The sequence below is a fragment of the Grampus griseus genome (assembly GCF_964374135.1).
Source record: "Grampus griseus genome assembly, chromosome: 7".
In the NCBI taxonomy this organism is placed as follows: Eukaryota; Metazoa; Chordata; class Mammalia; order Artiodactyla; family Delphinidae; genus Grampus; species Grampus griseus.
The window spans coordinates 37,571,444-37,591,639 of NC_139001.1; the positions used below are offsets into that span (position 1 = coordinate 37,571,444).

The window sequence follows — 20,196 nt, forward strand, 5'->3', positions numbered from 1 at the left end:
AGATCAATGGAACAGGATTGAAAGCCCAGAGATAGACCCACGCACCTATGGTCAACTAATCTATGACAAAGGAGGCAAGGATATACAATAGAGAAAAGACAGCCTCTTCAATAAGTGGTGCTGGGAAAACTGGACAGCTACATGCAAAAGAATGAAATTAGAACACTCCCTAACACCATACACAAAAATAAAATCAAAATGGATTAGAAACCTAAATGTTAAGACCGGACACTATAAAACTCTTAGAGGAAAACATAGGAAGCACACTGACATATATCACAGCAAGATCTTTTTTGATCCACCTCCTAGAGTAATGGAAATAAAAACAACAACAAATGAGACAAAAAAAAAAAAATGAGACCTAATGAAACTTAAAAGCTTTTGCAAAGCAAAGTATACTACAAACAAGACAAAAAAACAACCCTCAGAAGGGGGAAAAATATTTGCAAATGAATCAATGGACAAAGGATTAATCTCCAAAATATATAAACAGCTCATGCAGCTCAACATTAAAAAAACAAACAACCCAATCAAAAAATGGGCAGAAGACCTAAATAGACATTTCTCCAAACAAGACATGCAGATGGCCAAGAAGCACATGAAAAGCTGCTCAACATCACTAATCATTAGAGAAATACAAATCAAAGCTACAATGAGGTATCACCTCACACCAGTTAGAATGGGCACCATCAGAAAATCTACAAACAACAAATGCTGCAGAGGGTGTGGAGAAAAGAGAACCCTCTTGCACTGCTGGTGGGAATGTAAATTGATACAGCCACTATGGAGAACAGTATGGAGGTTCCTTAAAAAACTAAAAGCAGAATTATCATATGATCCAGCAATCCCACTACTGGGCATATACCCAGAGAAAACCATAATTCAAAGACACATGCACCCCAATGTTCATTGCAGCACTATTTACAATAGCCAGGTCATGGAAGGAACCTAAATGCCCATCGACAGACAAATGGATAAAGAAGATATGGTACATATATACAATGGAATATTACTCAGCCATAAAAAGGAATGAAATTCGGTCATTTGTAGAGATGTGGATGGATCTAGAGACTGTCATACAGAGTGAAGTAAATCAGAAAGAGAAAAACAAATGTCGTATATTAACGCATATATGTGGAACCTAGAAAAATGGTACAGATGAACCAGTATGCAGGGCAGAATCAGAGACACAGATGTAGAGAACAAACGTATGGACACCAAGGGGGGAAAGTGGCAGGGGGGTTCATTGTGGTGGGATGAATTGGGAGATTGGGATTGACATATAACACTAATATGTATAAAATAGATAACTAATAAGAATCTGCTGTACAAAAAAATAAATAAAATTAAATTAAAAAAAAATTAAAGCTAAGGAGAATTCCTAGCCAGCAGACGGCTCTAAAAGAACTGCTAAAGGAAGTTCTTTAGTTAGAAGGAAAAAAAAAAAAATAATACCAGAAAGAAACTTAGACTATCAGGAGCAACAGCAATTATATTAATATCTGGGTATAAATATATATTAGACCATTCTTCTCTTGATCTTTAAAATATGTTTGGCAGATGAAAGCAAAAAATATAATATTGTCTGGTGGGGTCTTCAATGTATGTAGATGTAATATAGATAACTAAAGCATAAAGGAGGAGAGTAAAATGGTCCAAATGATGACAGTATCTACATTTCAATTGAAGCAGTAAAATATTGACTCTAAATAGACTGAAGAGTTAAGCATGAACTTAGTAATCTCTAGAGCAATCATCAAAAAAATTATATGAGATACAATCAGAATTAGAATAAATTAAAAAAAATTAGAATAAATTAAAATAGAATACTAAAAATGCTCAAATAACCCTTAAAAAGGCAGAAAAAGGAAATAGAAAAAAAAGAGGAAACTAAAAACAAGTAATAAAATGGTAATTCTAAATCTAAACATATCTATCAATAACCATATTCACATTAAATGGCCTAAATATACCAGTTAAAAGACAAGGACTGTCAGAAAGAACAAAGAAATATGACCCAACTATACTGTTTATGAGAAACTTACTTCAAATATAATGATATAAGTAGGTTAAAAGTAAAAGGATAAATTTGATAATGACACTGTTTCCTGATAATAAAGGAACTGCATCAGAAAAAAAAAAAAAAAGTAAAAGGATGGAAAAAAATATATACCATACAAACACGAATCAAAAGAAAGCTGCAAGGAATGAAAGGTAGTTCAACATTTAAAAAAAAAAATTAACCAATGTAATACACTTCATTAATATACAGAGGAAAAAACACAAGCGTATCAATTAATGCAGAAGTCATCTGACAAAATCCAACACCCTTCACGACAAAAACAGAAAACTAGGTATATGAGAGAACTTCCTCAATATGATGAAGGGCATTTTGAAAAACCCACAGGTATGATGTTACTCATACTCAATGGTGAAAGACTGAAAGGTTTCCCTCTGAAATCAGAAATAAGGGGGCTTTCCTGGTGGCGCAGTGGTCAAGAGTCTGCCTGCCAATGCAGGGGACACAGGTTCGTGCTCCGGTCCGGGAAGATCCCACATGCCGTGGAGCGGCTGGGCCCGTGAGCCATGGCCACTGAGCCTGCGCGTCTGGAGCTTGTGCTCCGCAACGGGAGAGGCCACAGCAGTGAGAGGCCCGCGTACCACAAAAAAAAAAAAAAAAAAAAAATCAGAAATATGGGAATTCCCTGATGGCCCAATGGTTAGGACTCTGTGCTTTCACTGCCAACGGCCTGGGTTCAATCCTTGGTCAGGCAACTAAGATCCTGCAAGCCACACAGCATGGCCCCCCGCCAAAAAAAAATCATAAATGAGACAAGGATGCCTGTTTTCACCACTGCTATTCAATACTGTACTTAAATTCCAGCGAGAACAATTAGACAGTAAATAAATGAATAGAAGGCACAGATGACATGATCCTATATAGAGAAATCCCAAAGAATCCACAGGAAAGCTCATAAAGCAAAGAAATGAATTCAGTGAAGTAGTAGGATACAAGATCAAAATACAAAAATCAGTTGTGTTTCTATACACCTTCAATGAACAATTCAAAAAGAAAATTAAGAAAGGAACTCCTGGGCTTCCCTGGTGGCGAAGTGGTTGAGAATCTGCCTGCCAATGCAGGGGACACGGGTTCGAGCCCTGGTCTGGGAAGATCCCACATGCCACGGAGCAACTGTGCCCGTGAGCCGCAACTACTGAGCCTGCGCATCTGGAGCCTGTGCTCCGCAACAAGAGAGGCCGCAATAGTGAGAGGCCCACGCACCGCGATGAAGAGTGGCCCCCGCTTGCCACAACTAGAGAAAGCCCTTGCACAGAAACGAAGACCCAACACAGCCAGAAAAATAAATAAATAAACAAATGTGGGGTTTAAAACAAAAAAAGAATTTAAAAAAATTAATCCAAAAAAAAAAAAAAAAAGGAAGGAACTCCTATATATTGATATATCTACATCTAAATATAACTAAATCACCTTGCTGTACACCTGAAACATTGCAAATCAACTCTACTTCAATAAAAAATGATAATAAAAATTAGAAAAAAAAAGAAAGAAACTCCATCTACAACAGTATCTGAAAGAATAAAATACCTAGGAATAAGTTTAAATCAGGAGATTAAATACTTGCATACTGAAAACTTCAAAACTTGCATAACCTAAAGCAATCTACAGATTCTGTGCAATCTCTATCAAAATTCCAACAGTCTTTTTTGTAGAAATGGAAAAGCTGATTCTCACATTTATATGTAATTGCAACGGGCACCAAATAGCCAAAATAATCTTGAAAAGAAAACACAAGTTGGGGGCTTCCCTGGTGGCGCAGTGGTTGAGAATCGGCCTGCCAATGCAGGGGACAAGGGTTCAATCCCTGGTCCGGGAAGATCCCAAATGCCGTGGAGCAACTAAGCGCATGCGCCACATCTACTGAGCCTGCACTCTAGAACCAGGAGCCACAACTACCGAAGCCTGTGCACCTAGAGCCCGTGCTCTGCAAGAAGAGAAGCCACTGCAATGAGAAGACTGTGCACTGCAAGGAAGAGTAGCCCCCGCTCACCGCATCTAGAGAAAGCCCAAGCGCAACAACAAAGACCCAACGCAGCCAAAAATAAATAAATTTAAAAGAAAAAAGAAGAAAACATAAGTTGGAGGATACAGATCTACCAATTTCAAGACTTACTACAAAGCTATAGTAGTCGAAATAGTGTGGTACTGGGAATTCGTTGGTGGTTCAGTGGTTAGGACTCTGAGCTTCCACTGCAGGGGGCACGGGTTCAATTCCTGGTTTGGGGAACTAAGATTCCCCCACGCTGTGTGGCCAAAAAACAACAACAAAACAGTGTGGTACTGACATAAGGATACACATATAAACCAATGGAACTGAATAGAGGAACTAGAAATAAACCCTCACATATACAGTCCAATGATTTTTGACAAGGGTACCAAAACCATTCAACGTGGAAAGGTTAGTCATTTTAACCATTTTTAAGTGTACGGTTCTGTGGCTTACTTGCATTCACAATGTTGTGCAACCAAAGAAAAGCCCTGGACCTGACGGCTTCACTGGTGAATTTTACTAAATATTTAAAGAATTAACATCAATCCTTCTCAAACTCTTCCAAAAAATTGAAGAGAAGGGAATACTTCCTAACTCCACTACAGCAGCATTCCTAATACGAAAGCCAGACAAAGATACTCTAAGAAAACTAGAAACCAATATCCCTTATGAACACTGATGCAAAAATCCTAGCAAACCAAATTCGGCAGCAAATTAAAATTATACACCATGACCAAATGGGATTTATTCCTAGAATGCAAGGATGGTTCAACATACAAAAATTGATCAATATAATATACCATGTTAACAGAATGAAGGGAAAAAAAATACACAATTATCTCAATTGGTACAGAAAAAGCATTTGACAAAATTCAACACCTTTTTATGATAAAAACACTCGACAAACCAGAAATAAGAAGAAATTAACTCAACATAATAAAGGCCAAATATGAAAAACCTACAGCAAACATCATACTCAACATGGAAGACTGAAAGCTTTCTGTTAAGATCAGGCACAAGATAAGGATGCCTGCTGTTGCCATGTCTATTCAAAATACTACTGCAAATTCCAGCCAGAGCAATTAGGCAAGAAAAAGAAATAAAAGGCATCCAGACTAGAAGAGAAGTAAATTTAGTTGTTTGCACATGAAAAAATCTCATATGTAGAAAACCCAAAAGATTACACAAAAAAATCGTTAGGACTAATAAACAAAGTCAACGAAGTATCAGGACAAAACTCTACTTTTAAAGGGAAAAATATGTGCACATTTTTCCTCTTAATTTTTGCCAATTTCCAGGCATAGAGCTCCAGGTTTATATTTCTGTATCCTCCACAAGGCCTATCTCTTTGCTAGCCCATTAAATATTTGCTGATTGAACAATACATTCTTTTTTAAAATAAATTTATTTATTTATTTATTTATGGCTGTGTTGGGTCTTCATTGCTGTGCATGGGCTTCCTCTAGTTGCAGTGAGTGGGGGCTACTCTTTGATGCAGTGCGCAGGCTTCTCATTGCAGTGGCTTCTTGTGTTGTGGGGCACTGGCTCTAGGCATGTGGACTTCAGTAGTTGTGGCTTGCGGGCTGTACAGTGCAGGCTCAGCAGTTGTGGTGCACAGGCTTAGTTGCTCTGCGGCATGTGGGATCTTCCCAGACCAGGACTTGAACCCTTGTCCCCTGCATTGGCAGGCAGATTCTTAACCACTGTGCCACCAGGGAAGCCCTAATATGCCATCTTAAAATGAGGTTTGATAAAAGTTTCAAACAGGTATCCCATTAATTCCATGGATTCTGGTTTGTGCTAAAAGTTACAGGAATATTTAACTATGCCAAAAGAAATAAAATGCTTAGGTTATTAGAGTTGCAAAAGTAGCTATTGTTATTACCTGCTGAACAGCTAGTGTACTGTCCATTTCATCAAAGGATTCATCAGGCCAATTATAGAAATCCTATAAAAAAAATTTCATGATTAAAGCACGTACAAAGTTACAAAGAAGATGCAATACTATTATGATTAATTTCAATTCTTAATAAAGATCCGAAGTTATACCAGAGAAGAAAAGCCCTCATACGGTAAACAATGTGATTATTAGTGAATAAGTTAAAGGAATTTTATTCAATGTTTTAAATGAACACCAAGATTTTATTTAATTGAACTATAAGCTATACTTTTTTCAGTCACAAATCCCTCAAATATGGCTCCCATAAACCTCTCATGTATTACTTAATTGATAAGCCTATCACTTTTTTGTTTGATAGTTAAATATTTTTCTAAATGTTATACTGAAAAAAAACAATCTCCAGGCAGTAAAAAACTGAATCAGTTTTTACCCAAAGAGAATAGCTAGAGTTAGTAGTAGTTACTACTCCATAAATATTATTTAAGACAGATATTATAAATTATAATTCCAATTCCAAATGGTGGTTTAAATTTCTAAATCAAAATATGAGCTCCATCAAAAAGCAGTCATCTAAACAGAACAACCTTCTCTTAAGGGGAATATTTCTGTGGATCACTTTGCACTGGTTCTGAATTTCTCTATAGATAGTTCAGTTCATAGACATTCCCCTAAGTGGTTAAGAACCTTTCCATTTGACTGCTGAAATATATCCCTTGTAGGTGCGCATTGTCCAACGCATTGTAGGTACTCAATAAATGTCTGAGAAAAGGTAGTAGTAAACCAACAATCCATAACCCTGTATCGATCAACATGGATTAAGTCTCCAAAGGCCATGAGCAAAAATTGGAGCAAGCTGCAGAATACAGTGCATGATACCACATAAATAAAAGTTTAAGAAAGTGCAAAACATACTTATGAATATAATGCATATATAATAAAAGTATAAAGGAAAAAAAAGGAATGATAATCACCATTACTGGCTGGGAGTGGGCAGAAGACAGAATATCACAATACAGAGGGATTTAACTATATTAGTAATGTCCTAGTTCTTAGAGTAGGTGATGGGTATGGTACACCTTTTTAAGTGTCTTAAGCATTTCATATCTTTTTTTAAATAGTTGCCTTATCTGAATGAAAATGAACTTTATTTTAAAATGTCAAGAAATAAAAACAACTTTCTGGAAATTGTTCTAGGATGTCTTTTCCTAGACATCATCTACGTATCACCAGAAAGTAGTTTTTAAATTCTTCCTTTCTGATTTGTAGTGAAAACTGTTTCTATCAATACGTTTTGCCTATTCTTTCGTTTAAAAAAAAAGAAAAGATAGTTTGTAGAATATTTTGTTTTTAAAATATTAGAAAACACATATAGTAGTACACAGAAAAGATGTAAAAAAGTTAATTGGAAATTAAATGCTTTGCCTCATCATAACTGTGATATACTTTAAACACTTAAAAGAGGAGCCAAGGGACTTCCCTGGTGGCACACTGGTTAAGACTCCACGCTTCCAGTGCAGGGGGCCTGGGTTCAATCCCTGGTCAGGGAACTAGATCCCACATGCATGCCGTAACTAAGAATTCACATGCCACAACTAAGGAGCCAGCGAGCCGCAACTAAGGAGCTTGCCTGCCACAACTAACACCTGGCACAACCAAATAAATAAATAAATATTCTAAAAAAACCCCAAAAAACAGGAGACAAAAATCCAGCCTAATGAACATTCTCATCTAATTCAGTTAAACGTTTACTGAAAACCAACTTTGTGCTTATAACCCAATCTAACCAATTAAAAAAAAAAAGGAGGAAGATACTCTACCTACTCTATTATAGTTCTAAATAAATCATTTTAGAATAGACCCCTTTCACTGAAGGAAATCAGTGTGATAGACAAGGGATATGACAGAATGCTGCTTAAATAGTCCTTTTTTTAAAAAATCTTAACCTTTTCTAATACATTTTATTTAACAACCTTGATCTATGACCATCTGGAAAAAAGCAAAGGAGTTTTCTTATAGGTGACTTACTCATAACAACACAGCAAACAGGTGTGTTACAATATTGAGTTAAAATCTATGATTCTCTAACCTTTCAAAATTAAGAACTTTTGAATAAGTAAAAATGGATGATTCTCAGAATGTGAGTACAAAAGTCCATTTCTGAATTTAAAAACATAAAAGTTGATCACTTAAAAGAATCAGAAATAATGCTGCCACAGAAAAAGAATTAAAGGTATCTGAGAAAAGATCATTTATAAAGAAAGAAAGTTTAGAAACAGTAAAAGCATAAATAATATATAAATTCCATGTAGTATGACCACAAAATTGCCAGTAGAACTGACACATGTGACTTTATAAAAAAAGGCTTCCCAACTAAACTCTAAAATTCAGTACTAGAAGCAACTTGTTAAAAAGAAAAGGTCACTAATGAACTAAGAATCGAATCTGGAGACTGGGCAACCTTGAGCAAATGCAGTCTAATCTCTGGGCTTCAGTTTCCTTTTCCGTAACATGCATCTAGGAAGCTGTCTGGATCTAAAAGTTCCCTTTGAAAGAACTCCCCTTCCAAAATTCTGTGCAAGATATTAAAATGTATTCTCTAGCATACTGTCATAGCTCTACGGTTGTTTCTGGTTTCCTCCCCCTCCGTCTCTTTTTCTTTAAAATTACATTTTTAACACATCTCTTCCGATTTTGGAGTCTGTACTCAATCGCAAGGCATTTTACCTGGCAGATTAATCAGATGAGGTCTACTTGATTTTTTTAAGAATGTGAAGCATCCCGTCTTTGGCAAATCGCAAGAATCAATACTGAAATAAGCACCAATTCACCCCAAGTACTACCCTACTAAAAGGTGATGAAATTATAATAAGTTCATTCCCTATGCTTCACATATAGTAACAAGGAAATTCACAAGGAATGGCATCTAACAAGTCCCAGCCTGATGATGAAAACTTGCTGGACCAGAGAACAGCTACGGAAAGAAGTGGTCAATGGCAAACAGCAGGAGGAGGAGGATAAAGTAAATTATCGACTCCCGGATCCGGCTAGACAAGCTGGATGGCAGAAGTCGGGCACGTCACAGGCCAGGTAGGAAATGGAAACCAGGACGAGGTAGGCTGTTGTTTACCCCTCCCACCCTGGCAGCCCCGACCCTCACGGAACCCCGGGGGTCTCCACCCGGCCGGCCGCGCCCCTCCCCGAAGCTGGTCACTGGGGATCAGGGGAGAAGCGAGGACAAGCAGTCACTGCTGACAGGCTCCCAGTCCCGGGCCTCGGCGGCCCCCACGCGCCCCTCACGCCCACCGTCCAATCGGAGCTCCGCAGGCCTCGCGGGCCGCCGCCGCCTCAGCCAAACCGAGGGGCTGAGGCTCCGGAAGAGCAGGCCGGGCACCAGTGCCCCTGCCCGCCCGCCTGTCGCCGCGGCCCAACCTCCTCGCAGAAGCATCCACCTTCCAGGTGCGGCGCAGCTCGGCACCAAAAGTCCCCTCTCCCCTCCACCAGAGGTGCAGAGATAGTACCTGGGCCTTGGTGCCCGGCCTGTTCCGCCTCAGCACCGCCGTCCCCTCCGCCATGACCATAGTGCCAGAGTCTGGGCGGCTGGAGTCGGTACCCGGATGTAGGGGACGGCTGCCTGCGCGGGGGGCGGGGCGGAGCGGCGCTCTAGGTCCGGGAGAGGGGGAGGGGCGACGGCTGACGGCACAGCCGCAGCCTGCGCGGGGCAGGTTGGGAGGAACCCGAGGAGGCCGGGAAAGGACCGGCGGGCGGAGGGAGGGGCACTGGAGAAGGAATATCCGACGACTCAATGGCGGCAATGTGGCGGGAGGCAAAGAGCACGCCGCGGAGGCCGGGAGTGGCTGCGAGGGAGTTCGCAGGCCAACGCAGAGAGCCGCTGCGGGAATGCGCAAGTTCGGCGTAACGCGTTGGTGCATCTTCTTGGGCTTAACTTTAACGTTGGTTAACGTTGGAAAGACAGAGTTTGCACGATGGCGACCGTTTCAGTAAACTCTTGTGCGAGCAAATACCTAGAGAAGCGTAATTTTGTCCCGAAATCTGCCTAGGCGTGCAAAGTGGGAAACAGGCCAGCAGTCTGGGAGAATTCCACAGACCCGGCATGAAATCGACCCAATTTCAAATCAGACTCGGGCTTAAGAGTGTGAAATGATATTTCCGCTATCCACTAACTTCAAAACCAAGGGCATTTCAGTATCAAGTTTGTTTGTGTTGATAAGAGACCCAGATGCCAATTATCTGAGATAGAGTGGACATCTGGTATTGTGTGTCAAGCAAACAAAATTAGCTTGTAAATTTTGCAAGTCAGAAGCAGGAGGAGAAAATGAATGCCCCTTGATAGACAGTGGGAGTTGTGCATCTTACAGGATTTCAGATTTTCTTTGTTGCAAGTTTTAAGTGTTCTCTTAAGTCATGAAATCACAGTAGCATTGGCAAACTTTTTTTTTGTTCCTGCTTGGAAACCTTAAATCTTTGATTTGGGATGAGGGAGGCTATAGGTTACCAGATGCGAAGATCGTTAAAAGATTAAACAGTGTATATACAGTAGGGTGATTTCCAAGAGAGGAAAACATCAGGTATCCCATCAAGTACACATAAAGGTGTATTGAGAATGCTGAGAGATGTAGCAGAGGCTCCAAAGATGGAAGGGAGGAGTGGAGGACAGGTTGGTTAAAATGAGTGAGTGCAAAGCTGAATAACTCATGACTTGGAATTTTGTTCAAAAGCATTTAACAACGGGAAGTCTGTTTGCCTTGGAGTAAGATTCTTTCTATCGGGAAGATGTAGAGACTGGTAACTTTTTTTTTTTTTTTTGGCCTGCGTTTGGTCTTCATTGCTGTGCGCGAGCTTTCTCTAGTTGCAGCGAGCAGAGGCTACTCTTTGTTGTGGTGCGCTGGCTTCTCATTGCAGTGGCTTTTCTTGTTGCGGAGCACAGGCTCTGGGTGCGCGGGCTTAAGTAGTTGTGGCACCCGGGCTCAGTATTTGTGGCTCGCAGGCTCTAGAGCGCAGGCTCAGTAGTTGTGGTGCACGGGCTTAGTTGCTCCGCGGCATGTGGGATCTTCCCGGACCAGGGCTTGAACCCGTGTCCCCAGCATTGGCAGGAGGATTCTTTTTTTGTTTGTTTGTTTTGGGGTACGCGGGCCTCTCCCTGCTGCGGCCTCTCCCACTGTGGAGCACAGGCTCCGGACGCACAGGCTCAGTGGCCATGGCTCACGGGCCCAGCCGCACCGCGGCACGTGAGATCCTCGCGGACCGGGGCACGAACCAGTGCCCCCCTGCATCGGCAGGCGGACTCTCAACCACTGCGCCACCAGGGAAGCCCCAAGACTGGTAACTTTTCAAGAGCAAGGACAATTCCATCACTACCTCATAGACAGCAAAAAATTTATTCATTCAACGAGTATTTATTAAGCCCCAGTACGTGTTTGGCACTGAGGTAAAAGTATGAAAAGGCGGCATCCTTAACCATAAGTTGCCTAGAGTCTAGCAATGGAGACAGCCGTGCAAATCACCAATTCTCTTACTAAATATAGTGAGGATCTAAGGCAAGCGGCACCTAAATACTGCCTCCCTAAGAGAGATAAGGGTGGGTCTGTAGAGAGCAGAGTCTTAGGTCTGGACAACCTCGCCTCATTTACTCCAAGGATTCAGTTAACATTTCCCAGATTGTGTGGTAGTCCCCGAGCTGTAAATATCAGTTACCTATAGTTGAAGGGGCTCATCTTAATGTTCTCTTAAGTCCAGATTTAATAATACTTAAGTAATACTGTTTCAGCCCATCTGAAAAGAACAAAAGAAAAAGTGAATAAGTAGATGTTAAATTAAGGAACAAAATACGTATTCATCTCTTTGAAAAGTCTAATCAAGTTACATTGTGATGTCAATTCTGGCCTTGTTCACAGGAAGAACCTTTTTCTTTAAGGCTGAAATGTTTCTAGCTCATAACCTTCACATTTTAATTCCTCTATCAGTCTGCAGATTATGACCTCCAAGCAAAAAGTTTTATAACCATGATTAATTTAGGGGATGGGGGAAGAAGAAGAAGAAAAAAAAGCATGATCAGTACCATAACAGTTACATGTAATAATGGGTTACTTGAATATTTTGGTTAAAGAAGGAGTAGTCTTTTTAAAGGCAATATGGACAAATGAAAATAACTTTAGACTGAGATTCAAGAAATCTAAATTCTCTTGCTTGGTGACTGTAAGACTTTGAAAAATATCAAATAAAAGGGTTGGGTTTTTTCTTTTTTTTTGGTAATGAAACTAGTGCACAGCAGTTCTTTCCTTCTGCCTCATAGAGTATGAAAGTATAAAAGTAAATACTCCTGGAAGTCTCTTAAAGTTTTAGAAGAAAATATTTTGTAAATCCAAAGAATCATAAGTAATTTCAAAACCGTCTATCCAATACGAAATTCTCTTTGGGGAATTTTAAAATCCAAGTAAAATAGTGAGTGCCCATTGTGTGTAAGGCACTGAGCAAGTGCTAAGAAACATGAATAAGATGTATAATCTATCCTCAAAAAGCTTAAAAATGAATGGGAAAGGAGGATATGTAAATTACTATACTACAAAGCAATATGTCTTAAGTGGTAAGCAGCCCCTGATGGTTGCCTACTTGCTATCCGTACCCGTTCACTCATGTTCTTTGCAAACAGACTTTGATCTTGCTCAGTATCCATTTCTCCGAATTTGAGCAGAGAAAGGTAAACCCATCTCTAGCTGCGGGATAAATCCTCATTGGACTAAGCCAATGTTTAGTTAAAGGGTGAGCATGTGACTCCATTTTAGCCTGAAGAGATATGAAAAGATATCTGATGGAGCATTTTAGGGAAGGGTTTTCTTAATCTTGACGAGATAATAAAAGAGATGGTCCCTTTTTTCTGCCAGTGAACCTTGTTAAGTCTGAGGCTGCATCAACCGTCTTGGCTTGAAGGAAGCCAGCCTGAGAGCAAAGCTGATGCAGTGAATGATGCATGAAGTAGTTGAAATGTGCTATAAAGTAACATTTATCTGTGGAGTTGCAGGAGATTTCATTGTGGACCAAGTAAAGGTGAAGCAGCAGTGAAGTATGGAGATGTATGTTCATAGCTGAACAAATTAGTTGTATGTGTAGCTTTATACATTTTCAATGTATTATTTGAAAATTAATTTCTCTTTATAAAAATCGTTATAGACAAAATTTTTTTAATTTATAGAGTTCAAGCTTAGACAACTTTGACTACAAATGAGTGAGAGACTGAACTCCCACTGCACTTCATTTTTCTCTCTAGAATATTTGACCAATTAGTGATTGTGGTAGCCAGATGCCAAGATGGCCCCCAGTGATTATTATCTCTTGGTATTTACACCTTTGTGTGGTTCTCTCTCACGCTGAATAGGGCTGACCTGTTTAACCAATAGATTCTGTGAAAATGATGTTGTGTGGCTCCTGATGTTAGGTGATAAAAGACATTGTGCCTTGCTCTCTTAGCTCACCTGCCCTGGGTGAGAAAGCTGTCATGTGTGAGGACCCTCAAGTAGCCTATGAGGGATCTGCATGGTGTGGAACTGAAGCTCCCACCAAAAGCAAGCATCGACTTGCCAGTATAAGTGACCATCTTGGAAGTATAACTTCCAGCTCCAGTCAAACCTTTGGATGATGGCAGCCTCATGAAAGACCCAAACTAGGACCACCCAAATAAGCTGCTTCCAGATTTCTGACATACAGATACTGTGTGAGATGTTCATTGTTGTTTTAAGCCACTAAGTTTGGGGTGATTTGTTATGCAGCAATAGATATCTAATACAGTAGTTCCTGAATTTTCAGGAAGATGTGATCAGAAGAGACAAGTCACAACAGACTGTTATCATTTCCTCTTTTTAACAGGGGAACTCATGTCTTTCATGAAGTTAATGGCATTTTCTACCTTTCTTTTCTTTTTTTTTCTTAATACTTACTTATGCATTTATTTGGCTGCACTGGGTCTTAGTTGCTGTGTGCAGGATCTTTAGTTGCAGCATGCGAACTCTTAGTTGTGGCATGTGGGATCTAGTCCCCTGACCAGGGATCGAACCTGGACCCCTGCATTGGTAGCACGGAGTCTTAGCCACTGGACCACCAGGGAAGTCCCTACCTTTATTTTCTAGATGACAGCAATCTCTATCTAAAATTATGCTATTACTTTAGTTGTTTACTTCTGCCTCCCCCATTTTATTCATCCCTGTATCTCCAGTGCCTAAGACAGTGCCTGACACATGTTCAAAAAAACAATGAATTACTTAAAAATACTATAATAAACTGACCTTTTGAAATGACAAACCAGATAAGTGAGTACCCATTGATGTTTTTTCCAAGTCAAGTCTGCAGGCTAAATGAGACTGAAAGAGCATTTTGTAAGAGTTTGGCTAAATTTTAACATGTCTTAAAGAACTAGGCTTAATCTGTAAGAAGAAAGAGGGTTTGGATCCATTCCTTATCTCTTATAACAGGAAAATCTCCATAGAAGCCAAGATTGAAAAAAAAAAACACCCATAAACTATAAAACAAAAAACTATAAAAATACCTAAAGAAACCAATGCAAGAGACTTATATCGGAGAAGACTTTTCAGAGTTTGAAATAATAACCAGAAGCTATAATGGAAAACATTTATTCAACTATACCAAAATGACTTCCTGCAAATTCAAAGCATAAACAAAATCAAAGCCAAATTGATAAACTGGAGGAAAAAAAATGTGTCACAAAGAAACAATTCCCCTGATAGATAAAGATATCAAATCATAAAAGGCCAGTCACCCAGTAGAAAAATGAGCAGAAGATATTAACCGTCAATAGGGACTGTCAGTTAACAGTAAAGGAAATAGAGATGGCTCTTAAACACATGAGATCCTCACCATCATTCATAATGATAAATTAAAATTATCAGTTTGGCAAAACATAAACTTTATAACATCCTGTATTATTGAGAGTGGGGAGAAATCAGCAGTCTCATACATTGCTGGTAGGACTATTAATTGATAGAACTTCTGTGAAGGGCAACTTGAAGGGGTGTGTGTGTGTGTGTGTGTGTGTACATATATATGATTAAAGTCCACATACCCTTTGACATAGCAATTACATGCCTAGCAATTTATCTTACAGATATGAAATTTATGCAGAAATTTTATTTTTTGCAGAACTGTTTCTAATAGCATAAGTTTAGAATTTAAATGTCCATCAATAGGAAATGCTTAAATAAATTTTGGTCCATCCAAATAATGAAATATCATATAGCTATAAAGAAAATGAAACTTTTATGTACTTTATAGACCAAAGACAAATTGTTAATACAGAAAAAAACAAGGTGCCAAATGGTGTGTATGGAATATTTTATTTTTCAAAAGGAAAATGAATGTATATGTATATATATTTCATATGCACAAGATACATATGTTTATACACACACATATACATATGTATACATAAAACACCCCTGACAGGAAGAATATAAACTGTAACACTAGTGCTTCCAGGAATGGAACTTTGTGGCTAGGGCACAGGGATGGGAAGGACTCTTACATGCATATTATCTAGTTTAAAAAAAAATAACAGGCTTGGGCTTCCCTGGTGGCGCAGTGGTTGAGAGTCCGCCTGCTGATGCAGGGGACACGGGTTCGTGCCCCGGTCCGGGAAGATCCCACGTGCCGCGGAGTGGCTGGGCCCGTGGGCCATGGCCGCTGAGCCTGCGCGTCCGGAGCCTGTGCTCCGCAACGGGAGAGGCCACAACAGTGACAGGCCCGCGTACCGCAAAAAACAAAACAAAAACAAAACAAAACAAAAAATAACAGGCTTGACTCAAAATGTTAAGGGACATCTTGTGCCCTCCTTTTACAGTTAATTCTTAAACTAAGAGGGGTTAGATGATTTGTCAAATGTCACTTAACTAGTATGTAAGTAACACGGGATCCAGAGCCTAGGTTTTAATGAGCTCTCTCATACAGATTGCTTAAGGGTAAAGAAAATATTTAAATAGTCTTCACATAAATAAATAAAAAGCTCAAAACTCCATTTCTGTGTGGGTGCAGAGAAAACAGCAATTAGCTTTCTGGATGAGGCGTGTCTTAGTATCATGCTGGAGAACAATCTGGCAGTCCTTGCTGAGAAGCTTAAAAATGCTCACAGCTAGGTAAGTATTGTTGAGAGTAAATTGCTGTATCAGATATCAAACTTAAATATAACAGTTTATATTTATATTGAAAACACTGTGATGGAAAAGAGAGATCAATGAAACAAACTATCAAATCCAGGAATATGTTTATTTAAAAGTTTAATGTATGATAAAGGTCACATTTCAAATTTGGGGGCAGGGGAGTGGTGGTGGGGAAGAATGGATAATGCAATAAAGTTGAGACAAGATAATCATTGGTTAAAAAAAAAGTCAGACACATATACTATACACTAAAATTATGGATCAATTAATTACTTACATTTCCAAAAGAAAAATGTACTAGAAGAATGAGATTTGACTAGCTAGAAACAAAACTGCACATCAAATTAGGAAACAAATGTGACAAGTTCACACCTCTATTATATAAAACCTTATGATCCATGTTGGTGGGAAAGCGGAATGGTGTGGCCACTATGGGAAACGGTGTAGAGGATCCTCAAAAAGTTAAAAATAGAACTACCCTACTTCTATTCAGGAATCCCACTTCTGAGTATTTATCTAAAAGAACTGAAATCAGAATCTCAAAGAGATATTAGCACTTCCATGTTAACTGTAGCACTATTTACAACAGCCAAGATGTGGAAGCCTAAATGTTCATCTGCTGGATGAATGAATAGAGAAAATGTAGTATACACATATATTGGAATACTATTCAGCCTTAAAGAAGAAGGCAATTCTGCAACATTTGACAACATGGAATGAACCTTGAGGACATTAAGCTAAGTCAAATAAGCCAATCATAGAAGGACAAAATACTGCATTCCACTTACATGAAGTATCTAAAATAGTCAAACTCATATAAGCAGAGAGTAGAATGGTGGTTGCCAGGGACTAGGGGGCGGGGAAAATGGGGAGTTGCTAATCAACAGGCATAAAGTTTCAGTTAAGTAAGATGCAAAAGTTCTAGAGATCGACTGTACAACATTGTGCCTATAGTTAACAATATTATGATGTACACTTAAAAATCTGTTAAGAAGGTATATCTCATGCTAAGTGTTCTTACCACAATAAAAATGAAAAAAAACTTTGTAATCCCGATTTTTAAAAATAAGAACTTTTTGTAAAGCATACAGTTTCTGGAGCAATAGAGGAAAAAAATCATAATCTTGATAATGGTAATACTTTCACAACAGAATACTTCCCTGGTAACTTTAATTTTATTCTCAATTTTTCATTTGTTTTTGTATAGAATTGTGGAAGGCAGACTTTGAAGTCAGACAAACCTGAGTTCAATTCCAGCCTATGACTTAAAATATATTTCACCTTGAGCAAGTTACTCTACCTCTCTCTGCATCCTTCACCTATGAGGCAAAGAACATCTGCCTCACAGAGTTGCTATGATTACACAGGTAAGCAAGATTATATGTTAAGTGCCTAGAACAGTGCCTGGCAAGAGGTAAAAAATGGTAATGTTATGAAAACTCCAGTCAGAATTTTACCTACTTTACCGTTCTCCTTACAATTGATATTTTCCTGTTGAACAAAAGGTAAATGACAGCATGCTTTTTTTTTTTTTAATTTGTTTTTGGCTGCGTTGGGTCTTCATTGCTGCGCCCAGGCTTTCTCTGGTTGTGGCGAGTGAGGGTTGCTCTTCGTTGCAGTGTGTGGGATTCTCATTGCGGTGGCTTCTCTTGTTGCGGAGCATGGGCTCTAGGCATGCGGGCTTTGGTAGTTGTGGCACATGGGCTCAGTAGTTGTGGCACGCAGCCTCTAGAGCGCAGGCTCAGTAGTTGTGGCGCACGGGCTTAGTTGCTACACGGCATGTGGGATCTTCCCGGACCAGGGATCTAACCCGTGTTCTCTGCATTGGCAGGTGGATTCTTAACCACTGAGCCACCAGGGAAGTCCCAACATGCTTTTCTAAAACACATGGGTCCACGTCCCCAATACCCATATTTTTGGCCCAAATTTCTCATGCCAAAATCCTTTTCCCTATTAATTCCCAATATAATCTCACAATCTAAAGTTATTTCTTTAGCAGTTCTGCTAGACGAGGACAATTTCCGTGGTACAAAAAGAATTTTCCCGTCCTTCTGGTTTAGTAGGTTATGGAAGGAGCCCTGAAAATTTAAGTATAGCAGGTAACTCGAAGGATGAACCAAGGTTTGGAAACTCATCTTAGATCTCAAAACTTATTTGCTTGGGTCTTGGGGAAAAAAATCAGTAATAATGGGGAAGCCATAGCCTTTGACTGGATTCCTAATTGCAATTTACCAGCTACATGGCCTTGAACAAGTTTCCTCTTCCCCTCCGTCAGTTTTCTCATTGGTAAATCAGAGGGAAGTATGTGCTTACAAGGTTATGACCTCCAAAGCCTATTAGCTGTGCCTGGGGCACAGCAGGAAATTGATGAGCCACTTGGGTTCTGTAAAAATAGATTCTTTTTATTTGTTTATTTATGGCTGCGTTGAGTCTTCATTGCTTCACATGGGCTCTTCTCTGGTTGTGGTGAGCGGGGGCTACTCTTCGTTGTGGTGCGTGGGCTTCTCATTGCAGTGGCTTCTCATTGTGGAGCATGGACTCTAGGCGCGCGGGCTTCGGTAATTATGGCACGCAGGCTCAGTAGTTGTGGTGCACAGGCTTAGTTGCTCCGTGGCATGTGGGATCTTCCTAGACCAGGGCTCGAACCTGTGTCCCCTACACTGGCAGGTGGATTCTTTTTTTTTTTTAACTTTTTTAAAATTTATTTTTTTTAAAAATAATTTTTAAAATTTATTTTTTTTAAAATTTATTTTTTACACAGGTTATCTATTTTATACATATTAGTGTACATATGTCAATCCCAATCTCCCAATTCATCCCATTGCCCACCCCCACTTTCCCCCCTTGGTGTCCATACATTTGTTCTCTACATCTGCGTCTCTATTTCTGCCTTGCAGACCGGTTCATCTGTACCATTTTTCTAGATTCCACATATATGCGTTAATACACGGTATTTGGTTTTGAATTATTTCACTCTGTATGACAGTCTCTAGGTCCACCACGTCTCAACAAATGACCCAATTTTGTTCCTTTTTATGGCTAATATTCTATTGTATATACATACCACATCTTCTTTATCCATTTGTCTGTCGATGGGCATTTAGGTTGCTTCCATGACCTGGCTATTGTAAATAGTGCTGCAATGAACATTGGGGTGCATGTGTCTTTTTTGAATTATGGTTTTCTCTGGGTATATGCCCAGTAGTGGGATTGCTGGGTCATATGGTAACTGTATTTTTAGTTTTTAAGGAAAGTAGGCGGATTCTTAACCACTGTGCCACCAGGAAAGACCAAGAGTTTCTAATCTTTTTACCCAAATATGACAAAAGCCTTATATACCAAATGGCACTAACGCATACATTAATGTAAATACACATACGTAATATTTTACTGATGGGGACGTGATCAAAAGTTGAGACCATTATTCCATGTCACTTAAAACTTCATCTAGACTTTGATTACACAAGAAAAACATGCAACACAACTTTTAAAAGACATGATCATAGACTAGTTTATAAGCAACCAAAACTAGGCAACAAATTTGACTGCAAGGCAGAAAGAGCTGGTAGCTGAGAGGCAGACATGTTTTGGGGTTGGTAATCAACTTTGTTGTAGGATTGTTTGGGTTCAAATCTTAATTCTCCCTGGCTGCTATAGCTAAATCAAGCTATTTATCCAGTTCTGTCAGTTTCCCATTTGTTAAACTCAATAAATTGTATACTAGATACTTACCAATTGCCAGACACTTTTAGATAACCCCTCCCCTTTTCCATAGTCATTATCACCAGGACTGAAACGTGTATTAAGTACTTAGGATTGGCTGACAAAGTAGCAGAGGCCATAAAGGATGAAGTTTTAGACAGCATCTGAATGTGGACTACCTATGTCCAAATACTGGCTTTGCCACTTCCTACAGTGTCCCTGGTTATTACTTAACCCCTCTGTGCCCCACCTTACTTATCTGCAAGACACGAACAGTACCTGGCTCATATGCTGTTAAAAGATTAAACCATCCGCTATACGAAAGTACCTACAATGGAGGCCAGTA

The 20,196-nt window shown here is 39.4% G+C and overlaps 1 protein-coding gene across 2 annotated transcripts in view; it reads right to left on the reverse strand.

The window, feature by feature from the left end:
* HSPE1 (heat shock protein family E (Hsp10) member 1) overlaps nt 1–20,196 on the reverse strand; it is a 40,153-nt gene that overhangs the window by 16,720 nt on the left and 3,237 nt on the right. Inside the window, exons 1-2 of one of the 2 annotated variants that reach the window (XM_082657906.1) lie at nt 9,489–9,609; nt 5,956–6,018 (exon numbers count right to left, since the gene is read on the reverse strand). In XM_082657906.1, coding sequence (XP_082514032.1) covers nt 5,956–6,018; nt 9,489–9,548 — 123 coding nt within the window. In that variant the 5' untranslated portion in view covers nt 9,549–9,609. Of the gene's footprint in view, nt 1–5,955; nt 6,019–9,488; nt 9,610–20,196 lie in introns of those variants that run through there. The other variant, XM_082657908.1, reaches the window with a different exon arrangement.